At 50.8% G+C, this 18,295-nt stretch overlaps 1 protein-coding gene across 1 annotated transcript in view; it reads right to left on the bottom strand.

Annotated features, from left to right (window-relative positions):
* Positions 1–1,586: 1,586 nt before the first annotated feature.
* The window catches only part of ARFGAP3 (ARF GTPase activating protein 3), a 51,237-nt gene continuing 34,528 nt past the window's right edge, over positions 1,587–18,295 (bottom strand). The window contains exons 12-16 of the mRNA XM_069581702.1: positions 13,298–13,432; positions 9,114–9,237; positions 7,979–8,069; positions 3,264–3,385; positions 1,587–2,073 (exon numbers count right to left, since the gene is read on the bottom strand). Coding sequence (XP_069437803.1) covers positions 2,056–2,073; positions 3,264–3,385; positions 7,979–8,069; positions 9,114–9,237; positions 13,298–13,432 — 490 coding nt within the window. The 3' untranslated portion in view covers positions 1,587–2,055. The remainder of the gene's footprint in view (positions 2,074–3,263; positions 3,386–7,978; positions 8,070–9,113; positions 9,238–13,297; positions 13,433–18,295) is intronic.

An 18,295-nucleotide genomic window follows, 5' to 3' on the forward strand; every position in this document is an offset into this window, starting at 1 on the left:
CACAGACGCACACACCCACAGACACACACACATGCTGGGGTGAGGTGGGGTGAGCCTACCAGATGGGGCTCCTCCAGCCTGGCCCTGCAGTCCCAGGCCCTTCCACGTGCAGAGATTCAGTGACAGGGAGAAGCAGGGCCAGAGTCGAGGGAGGCCCTTCTGCTAAGTCTCATTCGCCTCCTCTGTAAAATGGGACCATAACCTGCTTGGAGGGTCTTCTGGAGGTGGTTTGAGCCCTGGCCCTGGCCTGGAGAGGGTTCACCCAGTGTGGGAGCATCTCATGAACTGTTAAGGACTGAACTGTGTCTCCCTAGAGTTTAACACGACTGCATTTGGAGGTGGGGCCTTTAAGGAGGCAATTAAGCTTAAAGGGGCCCAGATCCCATAGAGACAGCAGAGCGGGGGTGGGGGCAGCCGTCTACAAGCCCACCCACGATGCCACCTTGATCCTGCACGTCTTGCTTTCAGGAGCGTGAGAAAGCACACTCTGTTGTTTCAGCCGCCCTGGCTGTGGCACTGGGTTAGGGCGGCGCCTTGGGCTTGAAAGCGCCACTCTGCACACCCTCGCTTTCAACAACGGCTCCTGCCTTGCTCCTGCACTCTGGGCAACACCCCAGTGCAGGGAAGGCACACCTTGGGCCCCAGTCAAGTCAAGAAAGTCAAGGAAGTGAAAGCCGCTCAGTCGTGTCCGACTCTTTGCGACCCCATGGACTGTAGCCCACCAGGCTCCTCTGTCTATGGAAATCTTCAGGCCAGACTACTGGAGTGGGTAGTCATTCCCTTCTCCAGGGGATCTTCCCAACCCAGGGATCGAACCCAGGTCTCCCACATTGCAGGCAGATTCTATACCATCTGAGCCACCAGGGAAGCCCCAGACCCACACAGAAAAACAGATCCATCTGGAATTACATCCTAATCAAATGCACACTAATGCTATACCACGAGCCCTAACTCTAGACTCATCACAAAACTTTCATAAAGAAAAAAGTAGGGAACGCAATCTGCTGCAACTGTTTATTATATTCAGAAGTCTACAAATTTGAGCTTTTAAGAAAAATTCACAAAATACTCAGTTGAAACCACATATCTGGTTCATCAAATTTCGAATATATTTTACTGTGCTGAACAATATATTCTAATGCTGTCTAAAACACAGCCAAATTATTTTTCATTCATTTGTACACATTCTTTCATTTTTTGAAAACCAAGATTAAGATAAAAAATATTAAGAAAACTACCCAATTACAACTACTGTTTCCCCATAAACTGAAATATTTTCTGTGGGTGTATCTTCTCACCTTATTCATTTTTTACTTCTGTACACCATATCGATTTATAAATGCACTTAGGGAGTTCTCATCTTCTATTTCTCATAAATTCAAACAGTGACACCTTGTCAAAAGATTAATTTGCTTGGCAATGCAGAAGCTTGGGCTGTTAAAAGCACTCACTGAAAATTATTTTTTAAATTTATAGATCATATAAAACAAACAATTTCCAAGGGACAGATGTCTTTAGACATTATTTTGAAATTACCTTAAGATGTGGAAGTATTGATGAATTAATCCATCAAATTAGACACCAGCTATTTTTGGTCTTTTATTTTTATTCTTTGTTCCCTTTTCAATGAAGTACGTGTTGTAAGTTTTGTTTCTCCAGGCCCTTCTCATATCAGCTGATTCGGGCAGCCTTTAGCCATGAGTCTCACTGCTCTGAGACACCCTCCCCTCCCCCAGTGAAGAGAGGCCGAGGAGCCCTTGACTCCGGACCTCCGGCTGTTAGAACCAAAGAGTCCAAGGAAATAAAGCAGGGATGTGCATGGATATGCCAGACGGAAGTAACACAAAACTGAAATTACAATGAAGCTTCTACAACATCAAAAATGAGAATTTCTAAAAAGAAATATTAAAGATCAGACATGAATACATATATATACCACGAGAAAAAGTAGCAAAACAATCTGCGCAAAGCCAGCTGGTCTTCACTGCAGCCCGTGATGTGGTCACTGGATCACGAAAAGAGGAATGTCTCCAGGAAACACCGAAAACATTAGTGTTAAGAACCATAGCGATCCTGCAGAGAGAACCAACACGGGAGTTCACCAGGGTCAGCATCGGTTCCACTTTCTCAGCATCAGCGAAACAGATGCCTCAGTGACGGCAGCCCGCAGCTGAGGAAGCGGGAACGGAGCCCCTGGGCGGCGGGAGGGGCCGTGAGGGGCTCGGTGAGCCCTCCGGGAGGCAGGTATGACGGGGGACAGAGGAACACACGTGGAGTCCGAACCCCGAAATTCTGGGCCAGCTGAGTGGTCTCACCAGGAGCAGCTTAACCTCTGTGCCTCTGTTTCTCCATCTACAAAATGGGGATGATCACCTACAAAGAGGGAGGTCACCTCTGTGGGAGGACTGACGTGGGCTCGGCTGACCTAAGGGACATGAAAGAGCTCTGGGGAATTCTAAAGAAAGCTTGGGCCGACAACAGCCGCTGGCCCAGGGCGGAGGACGCCTCCACAGCGGGGGTGCCTCCCCAACCTGGAAGACCTCCACTTAGAGGCATCAGAGTTCACGTCTATCAGGTCCTGCCCTCTGTGGCTGCGTTTCCCATTCACAAGCATCCTAAAATAACTTCATGCAAGCAGGAAGGTTCACGGAATAGCCTTCAGATAATCAGAGCCGGCCTTAAAGCGTTATACACAAGTGCGTTCCACCCTCGCCTCACACAATCTAAATACTCAACTTGGGGAATAGTTAAATAAATTACACACATTTTTGCTCAACAGAATGTACTGAAGAGCTTCCAAAGAATTTTGAATTACATGGAAATGCTCGTAACAAAACATCAGGAAGAAAAAGAGGATATAAAATCACACATACAATATAATCCTTTAACATTTTTAAACAGGTATGCACAGAAATCTACAATTAGAATAAACCAAAATATTAATGAACGTTTTCCTTGGGAGGTGGGGTTATGGGCCATTTTTAACTTTGTTCTTAATATTTTTGTTTTTTAACATAAGAGAAAAGTAGTAATGATCATGACAATTCCTGTAACAACTCCTCTGGAGTCATAAACTAGAAAATTTAAACAAATATGAAATTATAAGTTCTGGTTTTCATGATGTCCTGGGTTACACTGTAGCAAACACATAAATCGAGAATATAAAATCTAATTCTCTGGCAATTAAAGAGTGGTCCAAATCTCATTTTCAAAACTATGAACCCACCATCAAACTCAGTTACCATCGTCCCCATCTCACTGACCTGAATGGAAGTCATGACTCCGTTAGCAAAGACGGAGAGCTTTCCGGCAACCGACCTCACTCCCTGCTTGAACTGGGCCATGTCGGGAGCTGTGGGCAGCACGCTGGTGAGGTTGTAGCTTCCTGCACACAGAGCAGATGCTGGCTTGTCACTCGTCACTCCACCGTAGCAACGGCGCAGCCAGCGTCCAGGGACTGGAGAGCTTGGGGGATGCACCCCCCCCCTCCAATGCCCATGAGCAGCAGCTGTGGTTAAGGGACAGGACCCGGGGGTGGGTTTCAGTGCCAGCCCCACCATGAACCAGCTGCAAGACCCCACAGTGAGACAGGATGTGGCATCAGGTCTCAGGACCATCGGGGCTCAAATACTGGCACTGACACTTCCAAGCTGTGTGTCTTTGGAGAGATTTCTTACCCTCTCTGGGCCCCCGTTTCCTCCAGGCAGTGAACACAAGACCTGACAGGTAAGAACTCAGTACATGGCAGATGGGCAGACATCAGTAGGTTTTTCGGGCTCAGCATCAGTTCCCCCTTCTGGTGAAAGCCCTCCTCCCTTCTTTGGGAGGTCTCTCCCCTGATCCTCGCCCCTCCCCCGGAAACCATGTGTGGACACGTGACCCAGACCTGGCCAATCAGAGGGATTCCCATCTACTCAAGGGAGGGGACCGTCTGCTTGCTCTGGGGTTACTGGTGGGACAGAGAGCTGCTCTGTCTGTGGCCAGGGCTGCCCCCCTCCCACCCACCCCTCAAGGAGGAGGAGGAAGCCTGTCTCAGAGCAACAAAAGGAGGCTCACCCGGGGAGGTGGCCAGATGGGCAAGGCTCCTGATGGCCAGCTCCCAGGCAGAGGCTGACCCTCACCTTCACCGAGGCCCGGGTCAGCTGGGTCTCTCTGCTGCCTAGGTTCTGGCTCGCCCCAGCACAGACATGCACACGTGGGGCGCGTCCGAGTCATCAGCCGTCAGGGGTCTCCGAGCCAACAGGTAGGCTTTGGTGGCATGCTCTTGCCACTCAGTTGTGATCGGGTGCTGGAGGGGCTCAGAGACTGAGTGACCCCAAACCTGGGGTCCCCCAGGGAGCCAGCCCAGCTGCCCTTGGCGCCACATGAGACCCATCTACACCCACCCGCCCCTTAAGCAGTAGAAGCCAGGTCTCTTGCCAGGAGCAAAACGGAAGACACATGTTCACCTTCCAGCACAGGGGCCACTGGGAGAGACCCTGTGTTTCCCACACTGACCACTGGGGTAGGGGCCCAGGGGCAGCCGTCTCCCCCTCTCTGCCTCCAGGTGATTTTTAAAAAGTTGGTGGCCCTTTGCTGATGTCTTCCCATATGGCTCAGCTGGTAAAGAACCTGCCTGCAATGCGGGAGACCTGGGTACGACCCCTGGGTTGGGAAGATCCCCTGGAGAAGGGAAAGGCTAGCCACTCCAGTATTCTGGCCTGGAGAATTCCATGGACTGTATAGTCCGCGGGGTCACAAAGAGCCGGACATGACTGAGCGACTTGCGCTCACTTCACTTGCCGATGACAGGGCGGCAGCCTAGCCCAGGGGCGGGCCTTGGGTTCCGCCCAGCGCGGTAGGGCTGCCAGCCTGTGGGATGAGTCTTAGGAGAAACAAAGAGATCATGCGAGACCTGGAGCGCAAAGGGCCCGAGTCATAGCTGCTCCGTGACACCCAGAGGTCAGCGGAGGTGACCTCGGCACCAGCGCCTCCACTTACAAGTTTTCAACTCAGCAGCGTTTAAAGGGGAGGGCAAGGCTGAGGTGGGCCGTTTAAGCTGGAACCAGAGCCCCTTGGGTGCACGGACTTCCCTTCGCTCAGGCTGGTGCAACTCCAGTTTGTGCAGCTGAACTGGCCGGTGGCCCCACCACACAACTGTGACGTGTGACAAGCAAGTCACCAAGCAAAACCACCTGATGGCTGACTGAGGTCCGTGCTTTGGAGGCTGGCAAACCCCAAGAGGCCAGGTTCCTGGGCTCAGAGAGCGAGAGCCAGGACAGGGGAGGGTGGCTGAGGGGCCTCAAGATCCAGGGAAACAACAAACACGCCGAGGGTCCCCCCGTGACGCCGGGCAAGTGCACACGGAGCCCAGACACAGGCGTCCGCAGTGCCCTGGCAGTCCCACGGGGGCCCTGTTCAGACTCAGATGATCGCAGTCATTTCTGGAAAGAAACGCCCTAGAGGGCCAAGCTGGGTTTGCAGTTTCTTTTGTTCCAGCGCTGCTCTCACAAAGCTACCTCTGCTCTGTCATCGGTGTACTGAGTGGCGACCTCCGAGGCAGTGCCCGGGGACGGCAGGCCCGGCTGACCCTGCTCTAGAGTGATCGCGGTGGCTGGTTATGTGTGTTCCCCACCCAGCACCCCCAAGATCCTGGAAGGGACTGGCGCCCCTGAAAATGCCAGGGTTAAGCCATACTCCCAGGAAGTATTTTTGCTTCACCAGGAGGCATTTCCAATCTGAAACTGTCTTCCCCTGAACTCCGAAGAGATTATAAAGGTGACTGTGATCCACCCCGTGTGCCGATACTTCACAGATGGGGAAACAGTCTAATTTAAGGAACATAGAACACGCTCTTCAAACCAGCTTTTGCTCTTTGTTGAAATGCACTCTAAATAAAGGGGTAAATATTTAATGAGAGTTGTTCAATGCACTCCCATTTAGAGCAGTTATTAAAGGCATCTGATGAGAGACGCAGAGAGGAGAGGGGAGTCGTGGTCTGAACCATCTGGGGGGTCTGGAATGGAGAGGGGAGTAGGCCCTTGGCCGTTGGGGAGGGGCTGGAGTCCCTGGGCAGCCTTGCATAACCAGGGCACCCCCATGGTGACTGCGAGTCCTCAGGACGAGAGTTGTCTTGGACCCACAAGGGCCAAGAAAATTAATAGACCTTTGTTCTCTGAAAGGGGACAGGAAGGTAAACATAGGCTGGCCGCAGCCTGCCTTCAACAACTGGAAAAGGCTGCTCATTTGATCTCTGAAGGCTTTTTTTTCTTAACAAACAATGTTTCAGGGTGAGACTTCCAGTAACTCCAATTACAAAAACACATACAGCTGGGGGTGCTTTTCAAACCTGATAGGTTCTCTGGCTGCCCTGCCTCTGTGCCAGGGCGCCCACAAGGAGGCAGGCCTGACCCACAGGCCTGCCGAGCATCCCTCTGCAGGGGGGTGGCAGGTGGGGCGGTCACACAAGGAAGTTGCCCGGAAGAGAGGCTGGGACATGGGAAGTTCACAGATGAGAACACAGCTTCTCCTGCTGGAGGCCAAAGAGCGGTCCTGCTCTGCCTGTCTCCGGGTCGGTGCTTGGGGGGTGGACTTGGGGGACAGCTAGAACCCTCTCTCTCCCCTCTCGCCACAGCACAGCAGCCTGGCAGTGCCCGCTGCACCCTGAGGGCCACGGTGGCTCTTGAGACGCCCCCCTAAACCCCATCACAGAAGGCCTGAGGCACTGGGGTCTCCCCCCTGGCCTTCTCTGCTGAGGCTGTTTTTCTCTGGGCTTCTCTGTGGCTGCAGGGCCGCCCGTGTGGGTCCCTCCCTGACCTCTCCCAGCTCCTTCAGGGCTGGAAACGAGGGTGCAGGCAGTGCTGGGCCCCGAAGGCCTCGGAGAGCCCCCTCCCCTGGGCGTTCCTGCTGACGAATGGGCTCCTGAAAGGACCTCAGAGGACCCTGCTCCTGGAAGGTTGGCTGTGACTCAAGAGGGACACTGGCCCTTTCCCTGCCCCCAAGGCCTGACTGAGCGGGACTAGAGCAGGCCTCAGAGTCAGAGGCCCAAGCAGAGGCACGTGGTTCTCAATGTCCGTGTCGGGCCTGTGTGCTGAGGCTCACTACCTGGGGCACCCAGACATCTCCTCATCTGGGTCTGGACTCTCCTCTCCACCTCCCTGGTTCCAAAGCCCCATCTGTCTCCAGGGAAGGCAGAGGCTGGTGGAGTCACCTGTTCCATCTGCCCTGCCTACTCCTGGGGCCTGGGAGGGAACCCTGGGGGCCTGCCATGTCCAGATCCCAGGGGGATCCCACTGAGATCTGTCCCAGTGCCCAGGGGGCACTTGATAGAAAGTGCCCCATTTATGCCCCAGTACATGCTTGTGAGGTGAGTATTACCCACCCACTTTACAGAGGAGGAGACTGAGGCCAAAGGCAACCTGATACTCCAGGATTCACAGTTAGGGAGTGGGTCACGTCACACAAGAGCCCAGGGCTGTCCCCTCCAAGGCTGTAACACCATACAAATTAGATCTCATGTTCACACTATGCTAGGAAACCCACCCATCCCCCCACACCCCCTGCTGCAATGACAACACTTCAGGAAGACAACTTTCTGAAACTGCAGGTAACTTTGGGGAGGTTGCCTGGAACAATAACTTCCACTCTGCCTGACTTACAGGGGCCATGTGCGTGTGTGTGCTCCGTCCCTCAGTCGCGTCTGACTCCCTGCGACTCCCGCAGCCTGCCAGGCTCCTCTGTCCATGAGATTTCCCGGGCGAGAATACTGGAGTGGATTGGACCCACTCCAGGGGATTTTCCTGACCCAGGGATCGAACCCATGACATCTCTTGCATCTCCTACATCGGCAGGCAGGTTCTCAACTGCGCCCCCTGGGAAGCCCTGGCAGCGTCGAACACCGGCTGCCAACAGTCTTGGAAAGGTGAGAAGTCCTGCGCAGAGAAGACGGAGGGGCGGTGGGGACTAGCCTCGTCGCCCACCCGCCTGCCCGGCCTGTTACCTGCCGTCTGCTTCCTCTGCTCATCGAACAGGTCAGCTGAGCTGATGGAAGAACTTGCCGAAAGCCTCTCCAGCCGAGCCCTGGCTTCGTACTACAGGAGAGCAGCAAGAAAAGGAAAATCAGGCTCCAAAATCATGAGCAATTCTGCAGAAAGGAACACTGAGGAGCTATCACGGCGCTCGGGTTCCGCAGTCACAAGCAGACAGATCAACGCCCAAAGGTCAGTCAGTGGGGGGAGCCCAGAGGGAGGGTGGCAGTGACGGCTCTGTTGCGGTGCTGCCGCCACCCAGCTGCCAGGAAAGGCCGCTCCACAAGCCTCTCTCTCGAAGGCCTTCTGTTATTTGCAAACTGAACTTGAGTGCTGTCCACTTTAAGACAAGGCCGTGTCTAGGGGGTGGAGAACAACCAGGTGGCAGGTCTAAATACTCTCAGAACGCTGGTGGAATTTCTACTGCTACAACATAAACTCAGTACACCTCAGGAAATAATTCTCTGCATTGTGCAAGAAGCCTAGTGATAACCCGCATCGCTAAGAATTTCGCATAAGCACACAACTACTTCACAAGGAGAAGGGACCTTTCAGGTTCCCCGTTTCCATTTGAGTCTTACTGTTTAGCCAGACTCCACTGAGATAAGCTCATTAACATCTCTGAGAAAAGAGGCAACAACCTCTCTTCTGAAAATAAATATACCTACCTTCAAGAAACAGCTATGTACTTCATTTAGCTATGGTTAAGAAAATTACTGGAGGTGGGAGGGGGGTTCATGTTTGGGAAAAACAAAAAAAATTTTAAAAAAAGAAAAAATAAATAAAATTACTAAGGAAATTATAGGTGTATCAAAAATTCCTGAAATTTATTCAAAAGATATTGAATGGATGGCTATTCAAAACACTGGGAAAGGAATAAGAGGAAGATGTAACACAGGCCCTACCTTTCTATCACTCTTCTAGCTGGAGCAGCCAAGTGGGACCACTGGGCAGAAAGACGTGGGCTCGAGTCCTGCCCTGGGGACAGGGGAACTTTGCAGCCTGAGTCCATCTCACTTAGTACTCGGCACCTCCTCCCACTCCTTCCATGTCCCTGGCTTGCTTTCTGCTCTGTGGGGACCACACAGAACCACTCTGGACACTTACATCAGCTTTGGCTTGCCTTCCAAAGTACATATCTGAGGAAATGGCTTTGACGTTGCCAAACTTCTTCTGGGCCTCATCTGTATTTTCAGCTGGCTCATAATCTGGCTTGCGGCGAGTGGTGGGTCTACAGTTAGAAACAGCCAAGGCAGGAATGACATCAGCAAGGTGGTGGAGCAGGAGTTTTTCACATTATCCCCCAGAGAACACTGGTGTGTGTGTGTGTGTGTGTGTGTGTGTGTGATTTGGTTGATTTTTGTTTTTATTTATTTGGCTGCACCAGGTCTTAGCTGCAGCATGCGAACACTGGTGTGTGTGTGTGTGCGTGCGTGTGTGTGTGTGTGTGTGTGTGATTTGGTTGATTTTTGTTTTTATTTATTTGGCTGCACCAGGTCTTAGCTGCAGCATGCGAGATCTAGTTCCTCAACCAAGATTAAACCCACACCCTCAGCAATGAAAGCGAAGACTCCTAACCACTGGATCACCAGAGAATTCCTGAGAATACCGGTTCTGACAATCACCCACAGATGAGCACGCCTTTGTGGGAGTCCAGGAGTCCAGCAGAGAGGCTCCAACACGCTGTTGGAGCAAAAAGAATCCAAGACTGGCTGCACTGAAGAGGTAAGAGGAAGAGCTTCACTCTGCTCACGCTATTCCTCCTCCCAGGCTGCGCTGCTCGGGGCCAAGCGAGGTCCACTCGGCCTGCCATCTCTCCCAGAGGGAAAGGCATGAGGTGGGTGGCAGGGTGCCTGGTTTCCAAGGATGCCTAGGGCTTCCTCATCCACCCGGAACACTGAGGGGATCTACCTGGCTGAGGCGCTGGGAGGGGCTGCCAGGGCTGAGAACTCATCAAAGGCATGCGGATTCTACTAACCACTTCCTGGGCTCCATGGGCAGGCCTGCTCACAAAGCACTGCGTGCACTTTGCCTGCGGAGCCCTCAGTGGGCCATGGGGCCACCAGGACTGACCCATGAACCCTCCCTCCTGCACACGCCCTGGTAAGTGCGAGCCTGTGCAGACAGCCGGTGAGCACGTGCAGAGGGCCAGCCTGACTCTGGGCTGGCAGAAAACTGCACTGACTTCAGCTTCCCAGGGCACCATCCTAGGGAAAGCAAGCAGGAGGCTCTCATCCCTGTGTGTGGGACGGAGAGAAGACAGGCCATCTTAAGACTTCAACCCCCCAAAGGGGTAAGCAGGGAGGAGAGAGTGCATCCATAGAAAAGGCCTGAGAACACCCTAGCGTCTCCAGCACGGCTGACAGTTGATGGCATTTCTCATCGAAAGCTGAGCAGGAAAGACTAGAGGAGGTGATTCCTCCTTCAAATGCAAAGACAGCAACACGACTCCAAAGTGAAAGTGAAGTCACTCAGTCATGTCCGACTCTTTGTGACCCTGTGGACTGTAACCTACCAAGCTCCTCTGTCCATGGGATTCTCCAGGCAAGAATACTGGAGTGGGTTGCCATTTCCTTCTCCAGGGGATCTTCCCGACCCAGGGATCGAACCCGGGTTTCCCGCATTGGAGTCAGACGCTTTAACCTCTGAGACACCAGGGAAGCCCGAGGAACATGAAACGTGATACCACAAGAGGAAACAGTAATTTTCTAGTAACTGACCCCATATAACTGCCTGACAAAGAATTCAAAATAATTTCTTTAAGGAAGCTGATCAACCTTCTAGCTTCAAGCACAAGCTGGAATCAAGACTGCTGGAGGGAAAAAATAAAAAACCTCAGATATGCAGATGACACCACCCTTAGGGCAGAAGGTGAAGAGGAACTAAAGAGCCTCTTGACGAAAGTGAAAGAGGAGAGTGAAAAAGCTGGCTTAAACTCAACATTCAAAAAATGAAGGTCATGGCATCCGGTCCCATTACTTCATGGCAAATAGATGGGAAACAATGGAAACAGTGACAGACTTTATTTTCTTGGGCTATAAAATCACTGCGGATGGTGACTGCAGTCATGAAATTAAAAGACACTTGCTTCTTGGAAGAAAAGCTAAGACCAACCTAGACAGCCTATTAAAAAGCAGAGACATTACTTTACTAACAAAGGTCCATAGAGTCAAAGGCTATGGTTTTTCCAGCACTCACATGTGGATGTGAGAATTAAAGCTGTGCGCTGAAGAACTGATGCTTTTGAACTGTTGAGTTGGAGTGTCCCTTGGACTGAAAGGAGATGAAACCAGTCAATCCTAAAAGAAATCATCCTTTGAATGTTCACTGGAAGGACTGATGCTGAAGCTGAAGCTCCAATACTTTGGCCACCTGATGCGAAGAACTGACTCATTGGAAAAGACCCTGATGCTGGGAAAGAGTGAAGGCAGGAGGAGAAGGGGATGACAGAGGATGAGATGATTGGATGGCATCACCAGCTCAATGGACATGAGTTTGAGCAAGCTCCAGGAGATGGTGATGGACAGGGAGGCCTGACGTGCTGCAGACTCCCGTGGGGTCACAAAGAGTCAGACACGACTGAGTGACTCAACAACAACTATATATACATCTATATATCTGAATCACTTTGGTGTACACCAGAAACTAACACCACATCATAAATCAACTGTGCTTCCATTAAAAATAAAAGAAGGAAAGAATATCTTGAAACAAATGAAAATGGAAACGCTTACGGCATACAGCAAAAGCCATACTAAGAGGGAAGTTTAATGCCAACAGGGATGTGAAAAGGTGGTCAACATCTCTAATCATCAAGGAAAGGCAAATCAAAACCTCACACCTGTTAGAATGGCCATTGTCAAGAAGATACGAGATAAGCGTTGGTAAAGATTGGAGAACACGGAGACTTGGTGGTGGGAAAGGAAATTAGCACAGCCACGTGGAAAACAGCACAGAAGTTCATCAGAAAGTTAAAAACAGAACTGCCATCTGCTCCCGCTTCTGGGTAGAAATCCGAAGGAAACAAAGTTGGTAGCGTGAAGAGATCTCTGCAGCCCATGTTCACGGCCAAGGTTTCCACAGCAGTCAAGTTGTGGAAACAGTCTTCGTATCTGTCAGTGGGTGAATGGATAGGGAAAATGTGATCCCACATACACAATGGGATAACATTCTGCTATGAAACAGAAGGAAATCCTGCCACTTATGACAATAAGGATGAACCTGGGGGACATCACACGAAGTCAGACAGAGAAAGACAGATACTGCATGTCCTCACTTGTGGGTAGAATCTAAAATTTTTTTTAAAAGGTTGAATTCAAAGAAACAGAAACTAGAACAGTGGTTTCCAAGGAGGTGGGGGAAATGGGTAGACGCCGGTCAGAGGGTACAAACTCTTCATCATTTGTAATAAGAAGAGTAAGTTCTGGGGACCCAACATCCAGCAGAGCGACTAGTTAATAACCTGAAGTGTGCTCAGCACAAAGAACAAAAACAGCCAAAGCAGGTTAAGCTAATTGGAGGTGATGTATTTCTCATTTATCATGTAAGCACATGCCATTTTACTTTTAAAAAAGGCAACAGCAGTAATTCTGTAAAGGGAATTTTAGGCCACTTTAAAAAGCCTGTAAATTCTATTTAGAAAAAAAAAAAAAGAATAAATATCCAAACCACACGACATTGGAAGGAATTCTGCTACTTAATATAGGCCTGTAATTTGACTTCAGTTCCACGGATCAATCAGTAAATACTGAATACGCTGTGACGCACGTAAAGCACTGTTCCACGCTACACAGGATACAAGTGAGCAGGGTGGTGGTATATCCCAGTCACCGAGGACAATTCCAGGTCACACTTACTGTTGCAACGTGCTGGGACTGTCCCCCCACCCTCCCAGCAGTTCCTTGGTTTGGACGACACGTTATTCAGCCCTTATTCACGATCACCAGAAGCTGGAGACAGTTCTTTGACAGGTAAATGGATAAACAGACTCAATGATAAAGAGAGATGAACACAGCAAAACACAAGTCTCAACCGCACTGCTGCTGCTGCTGCTAAGTCGCTTCAGTTCCGGGCTATGGAACGTTCAAGAAGTCTGTCTAACAAAGCCAGTTACTGCTCGACTCCAGGATACGAGCTTCTGGGAAAGGCAAAGCTGTAAGTTCAGGAGACAGACCAGGATACAAAGAATATTCTTGAAATAGTACAACACATTCATTTACTAGGGTTAGAGAATGTCCCTGGAGACGCGCGTGGAGTCACAGTTTGCAGTCCCACCTCTCTGGGGTCCGTACCTGTCCGTATAGCCTGTGTTTTTCGGAATTGGGTCAGTGTCTTTGATGGTCTCTTTCTTCCAATAGGAATCTGAACTGTCATCCCAGCTAGAGAAAGAACTGCTGCTCCTTAACTCCATGGGCTCGTCAAAGAACCTGTATGGGAGAGAGCAGAAGAGAGGATTTGGAGGACCTTACTGATGTCCGCTCACATCAGGTACATGGGCACTGCACTTCCCCGACCCCCCTGAAGCTGGGGGCGGCCGTGTGCAACAGGATCGGACCCCCTGAAGCTGGGGGCGGCCGTTTGCAACAGGATCGGACACGAGGCGAATCACTCCCAAGGCCTTTCGGGTGCTCAGTCCTCTCTTCCCTCCCGAGTGGAAGGGGTTGTGTTTTCCAGGGGCTGTAGTTTCAGGCAGGTGACACCACCATCCACCTGGACAATCGAGGTGCCACCAGAAGGATAGATAATCTATATCCTTAGCTGCCTTTAGTGAACAAAGAAATAAGCCATCCCTGTGCTAAGCCCTTAAGATCTGGGGGGAGTATTTATCACGGTGGCATAACCTAGCCTATCCCAACAGCACAGGACACCCTTGAGGGTTACCCAGCTATAGGCTGGTCACGAATGACGCTTCAGGAGGGCTTCCCTGATGGTTCAGGCGGTAAAGAATCTGCCTGCAATGCAGGAGACCCAGGTTCAATCCCTGGGTGGAGAAGATCCCCTGGAGAAGGAAACAGTGACCCACTCCAGTATTCTTGCCTGGAAAACCCCATGGAAAGAGGAGCCTGGCGGGCTATAGTCCATGGGGTTGCAAAGAGTTGGACATGACTCAGCAACTAAACCGCCATCAATGCTTCAGGACCTGGAGAACTGACACCATTCTAGGAGCCCCTTGTTGGTAACCCTGCCATGTTAGCCCTGGATAAGACAGCACCCCTAACAGAAACCACCAGCTAGTGTAAGTGACACTAACTGGCCTCATTGTGGAGCCAGGTGCAGAGCTATGACTGTTGATCACTGGACCATCCCACAGATGCTCTTTCAGACTGGAGCCGGAAGTGGACTTGGTAAGCATCTCAGGGGGGACGCTGGCCTGCTGGGTCAGTTTACACTTTCGTTAGCTGACCATCATTGAGCAAGGAGTGGCTCAGAGAGCAAAACTCAACGGCAGATTCAGGTCTTATGTCGGGGGAGAAAGACCTGTGACGGGGAGCAGCAGGCTTTGCCTGGGACAGGACAGAAATAGACTGGTGAGGTGAGTGTGCCAGAGATGTACTCAGAAATGACTGGACCATCTCCGAATTCGTGACAGCTTAGGATGGAAAAAAAACCCAGCCGGACCCGCACTCCTCTTAAAGGTGGTTCCAGGAGTTCAGAAGCGAGACTCAGATTCTAATGCTTAGGTCTCAGGAAAGGAAGGAGGATGGAGGAGGATGCAGAGACTTTAGAGATGTTGCCAAGATGTTTCCGGAGAGTAAGAACAGAAGCACGCAGGAGACAGGTGAGGGCCAAACTCCGAGGGCGTAAGGAGTCATCCAGAGATGAGCTAAGATGGGGGAGGGGTAGCGGTGGAATAAAATGGAATGGACTCTTTTTTCCTTGCAGGAAACAAACAAGCAAACAAACAACAACAACAAAAGGAGGGTGGGTAAATCTGCTGTTTGAAGCAGATGGTATGGCCTTAAATGAGTGATTGAAAAAAAGCAGAATTTCCAAACGTGGTTTCCGCGTTCTCTGGCAAGGAGGTCATTACCAACAAATCTTGTTACACCAGGCTTCTCCCTCCAGGAAGGAAAACCTGCCGTGTTCAAAGCGTATCTGGATTTCAGCTAGAAGCTGAGCAGGCTCTGCTCAGAGGAACAGGAACAACCAACCCCTCCTCACCTGGAAAAGTGAAATCACTCAGTCGTGTCTGACTCTTTGTGACCCCCTGGACTGTAGCCTACCAGGCTCCTCCCTCCATGGCATTCTCCAGGCAAGAGTACTGGAGTGGGTTGCCATTTCCTTCTCCAGGGGATCTTCCCGACCCAGGGATCGAACCCGAGCCTCCCACATTCCAGGCAGACGCTTTAACCTCTGGGCCACCAGGGAAGCCCTCCAAACGTTCGAGGACATATTTGTGAGGGTCCCAGTGAAAGAATAAAGACTGATCCAATCAGGAATTTAAAACTACTTAATAAGCATCTTTAGGGACGGTGGCTCAGAGGGTAAAGCATCTGCCTGCAATGCCGGAGGCCTGGGTTCGATCCCTGGGTGGGGAAGATCCCCTGGAGAAGGAGATGGCAACCCACTCCAGTATTCTCCACCCCATGGATGGAGAAGCTTGGTAGGCTATAGTCCATGGGGTTGCAAAGAGTAGAACATAACTGAGCAACTTCACTTTCAATAAGCATCTACGAGGGGCCAGGCTCTGGCTGAGGGAGGAGACACGCTCAGCCCCCACCCGGATGGGACTGGCCGATCTGGGCTCAGAAACCTGATCTGAGCTCAGAAACCCGATCTGAGCTCAGAAACCCAGGGAGACAAAGTGGATGCCCAAGGCAGTGTTTCTCGGGGAACGGCCCTCGGACTGAAGGGCGAGGAATGCCGAGGGGCTGCATGGTCCCCCAGAGGCTCTGGGCTTGGGGTTGGGGGTGAGGACTGAATGGCGGTGGGTAGAACTTCCAGGCCCTTCACAAGTCTTAGGTACTGGGACTCAGGGTTGGTGTCACTCTAAGGAAATATTCTTCAACCATGTAAGCCCAAGTGCTTATCCTGGAATATACGGGCATCAGACTTTTTTTTTTTTAATGGCTGGATAATACAAGAATCAGAAGGAGAGAGAAAGCCATTCTGCTAGCTCCCTGCTGATCAGCCACTAGGCCACGTTCTACTGTGTTCTCCAAGCTAGGGAGGGGATGGGGGTCGGGGGGGTGGTGGGGGCTCTTCCCACGGTTCACCAGTGAGGCTGCCTGAGCTCCGACCCAGTGCAGTGAGGGAAGCAGGGAGCAACTTGCTGGGGGAGGACAGGGTGGCAGAACCCACTGATGGCTGTGAAGCATCTGCCCTTCCTCAGAAACACAAGTACCCCCGGATCCCCAAGGCCTTAGTGACTTTTTTTTGGCCACATGACTTACGGGATCTCAGTTCCCCGGCCAAGGACTGAACTCAGGGTCATGGCAGTGAAAGTGCTGAGTCCCAACCACTGGATTGTCAGGGAATTACTTCTATTGAATTTTTTTAATGTTTTGACTTCTAGATCCCAATTCTTAATGCTTTTCACTTATGTTTTCTCCCTCTCACTCTGGTTTCACTCAATCTGAAAACATTCCTTACGTAGGATTCCCCGGGGCACTAGCGGTAAAGAACCTGCCGATGCAGGAGACATTGGTTGTATCCTTACTCAATTTAGGATTTACAGCTGTAGACAGCTGCCTCTTCCACTGAAGGCCATGCTGGCTTTGTAAGGCTGAACAAATTGTTCTAGTTTCATTATTTTGTACTCAGTATATAATTACATTGTTTATATCCTGGAAATAATGGAACTCAAAAAAAAAAAAAGCCCAAAGACACGGCTGGTCTCATTTTTAATAGAAACAGCACTCTTTCATAATTCAATAGTATTCAAGTTCTAATGGGCTAATGAATAATTTGGAAGCAGTGAGAGCTCCTCATGGAAACGCCCACTTTCCCAGAGGCCATGTTTACCCGACTTCATCTGCCAAAGTAAGGATTGTTCTACCCACAGTGATCATGACCAAGGAGGACCAGCATTGACGTTCCCATCAGACAAGCTGCAGGTAAAGACAAACAGCACGCCGAGGTCTCTGGCGGGAATCCAGCCAGTGTGGTCAATATAAAAACACCATCTGCTCTCCGGTTCCAAACCATAAATAATTGTTCCGTAGAAACGGAGGCCTTTCGGGCTGACTCTTAGGACTAAGCTTTCGCAGAGAGAGGCCGACGGGATTCCTGAAGCTCCTGGCGGACGGAGCCCCCCAGGAAGGAGCTGGGCAGTGGCCTGGGGTGGGCGAAGCTCCCCAACAGCTTCCCGGGGCGCATCCTCAGTCGCAGCCGCCTCTCCTTCCAACTCCGCACCACTGGTGGAGCTGGAAACCCTATGCTCTCTGCAGGAGCTGTAATGAGCAGTGAAAGAATCAAACAGGCTTTTGTGGAGAAGCCAGGTGGGTGAGTGTAGACCCTGCACTACAAGGAGTTTCCCCGACACAGATGTACTCTCTCATCTAAAGTGACCTGACATGTAGGCCTCCTTCAAATCAAGCTAGAGGTTTAATTCTATCTTGTAGAAAATGTATTTAAGTATTTTAAAAGGCATGATTTGGGGGGCTTCCCTGGCGGTCCAGTGGCTAAGACTCCACACTCCCAATGCAGGGGGCCTGGGTTCGATCCCTGCTCCGGGAACTAGATCCTGCATGCCATACCTATTAATAAAAGATCCTGCAGGCTGCAACTAAGACCTGGCACTGCCAAATTAATTAATTAATTATTTTAAAAAGGCATGATTTGGGAGTTACCGCCAATTAACCTGAAATACAGGTTGCTCACGGGAAAAGTGAAAGTGAAAGTCACTCAGTCGTGTCCGACTCTTTGTGACCCCACAGACTATGCAGTCCATGGAACTCTCTAGGCCAGGATGCTGGAGTGGGTAGCCTTTCCCTTCTCCAGGGGATCTTCCCAACCCAGGGATCAAACCCAGGTCTCCCACACTGCAGGCAGATTCTTTACCAGCTGAGCCACAAGGGAAGCCCAAGAATATTGGAGTGGGTAGCCTATCCCTTTTCCAGCTGGTCTTCCAGACCCAGGAATTGAACCGGGGTCTCCTGCACTGCAGGCGGTTCTTTACCAACTGAACTATCAGGGAAGCCTGAGAGTCAAACATAAAACCACCCTGTCTCTGAGAGCACTGACGGGGAACACCTCTAAACTACTTTTTTTCTGGTAAAAATCTGGACTTGAAGCAATTTGCAGTGATGCTAGGTGAATGACTTAAAGACAGTTCTCAGTATTACAAG

Source organism: Ovis canadensis, chromosome 3 (genome assembly GCF_042477335.2).
Source record: "Ovis canadensis isolate MfBH-ARS-UI-01 breed Bighorn chromosome 3, ARS-UI_OviCan_v2, whole genome shotgun sequence".
NCBI lineage: Eukaryota > Metazoa > Chordata > Mammalia > Artiodactyla > Bovidae > Ovis > Ovis canadensis.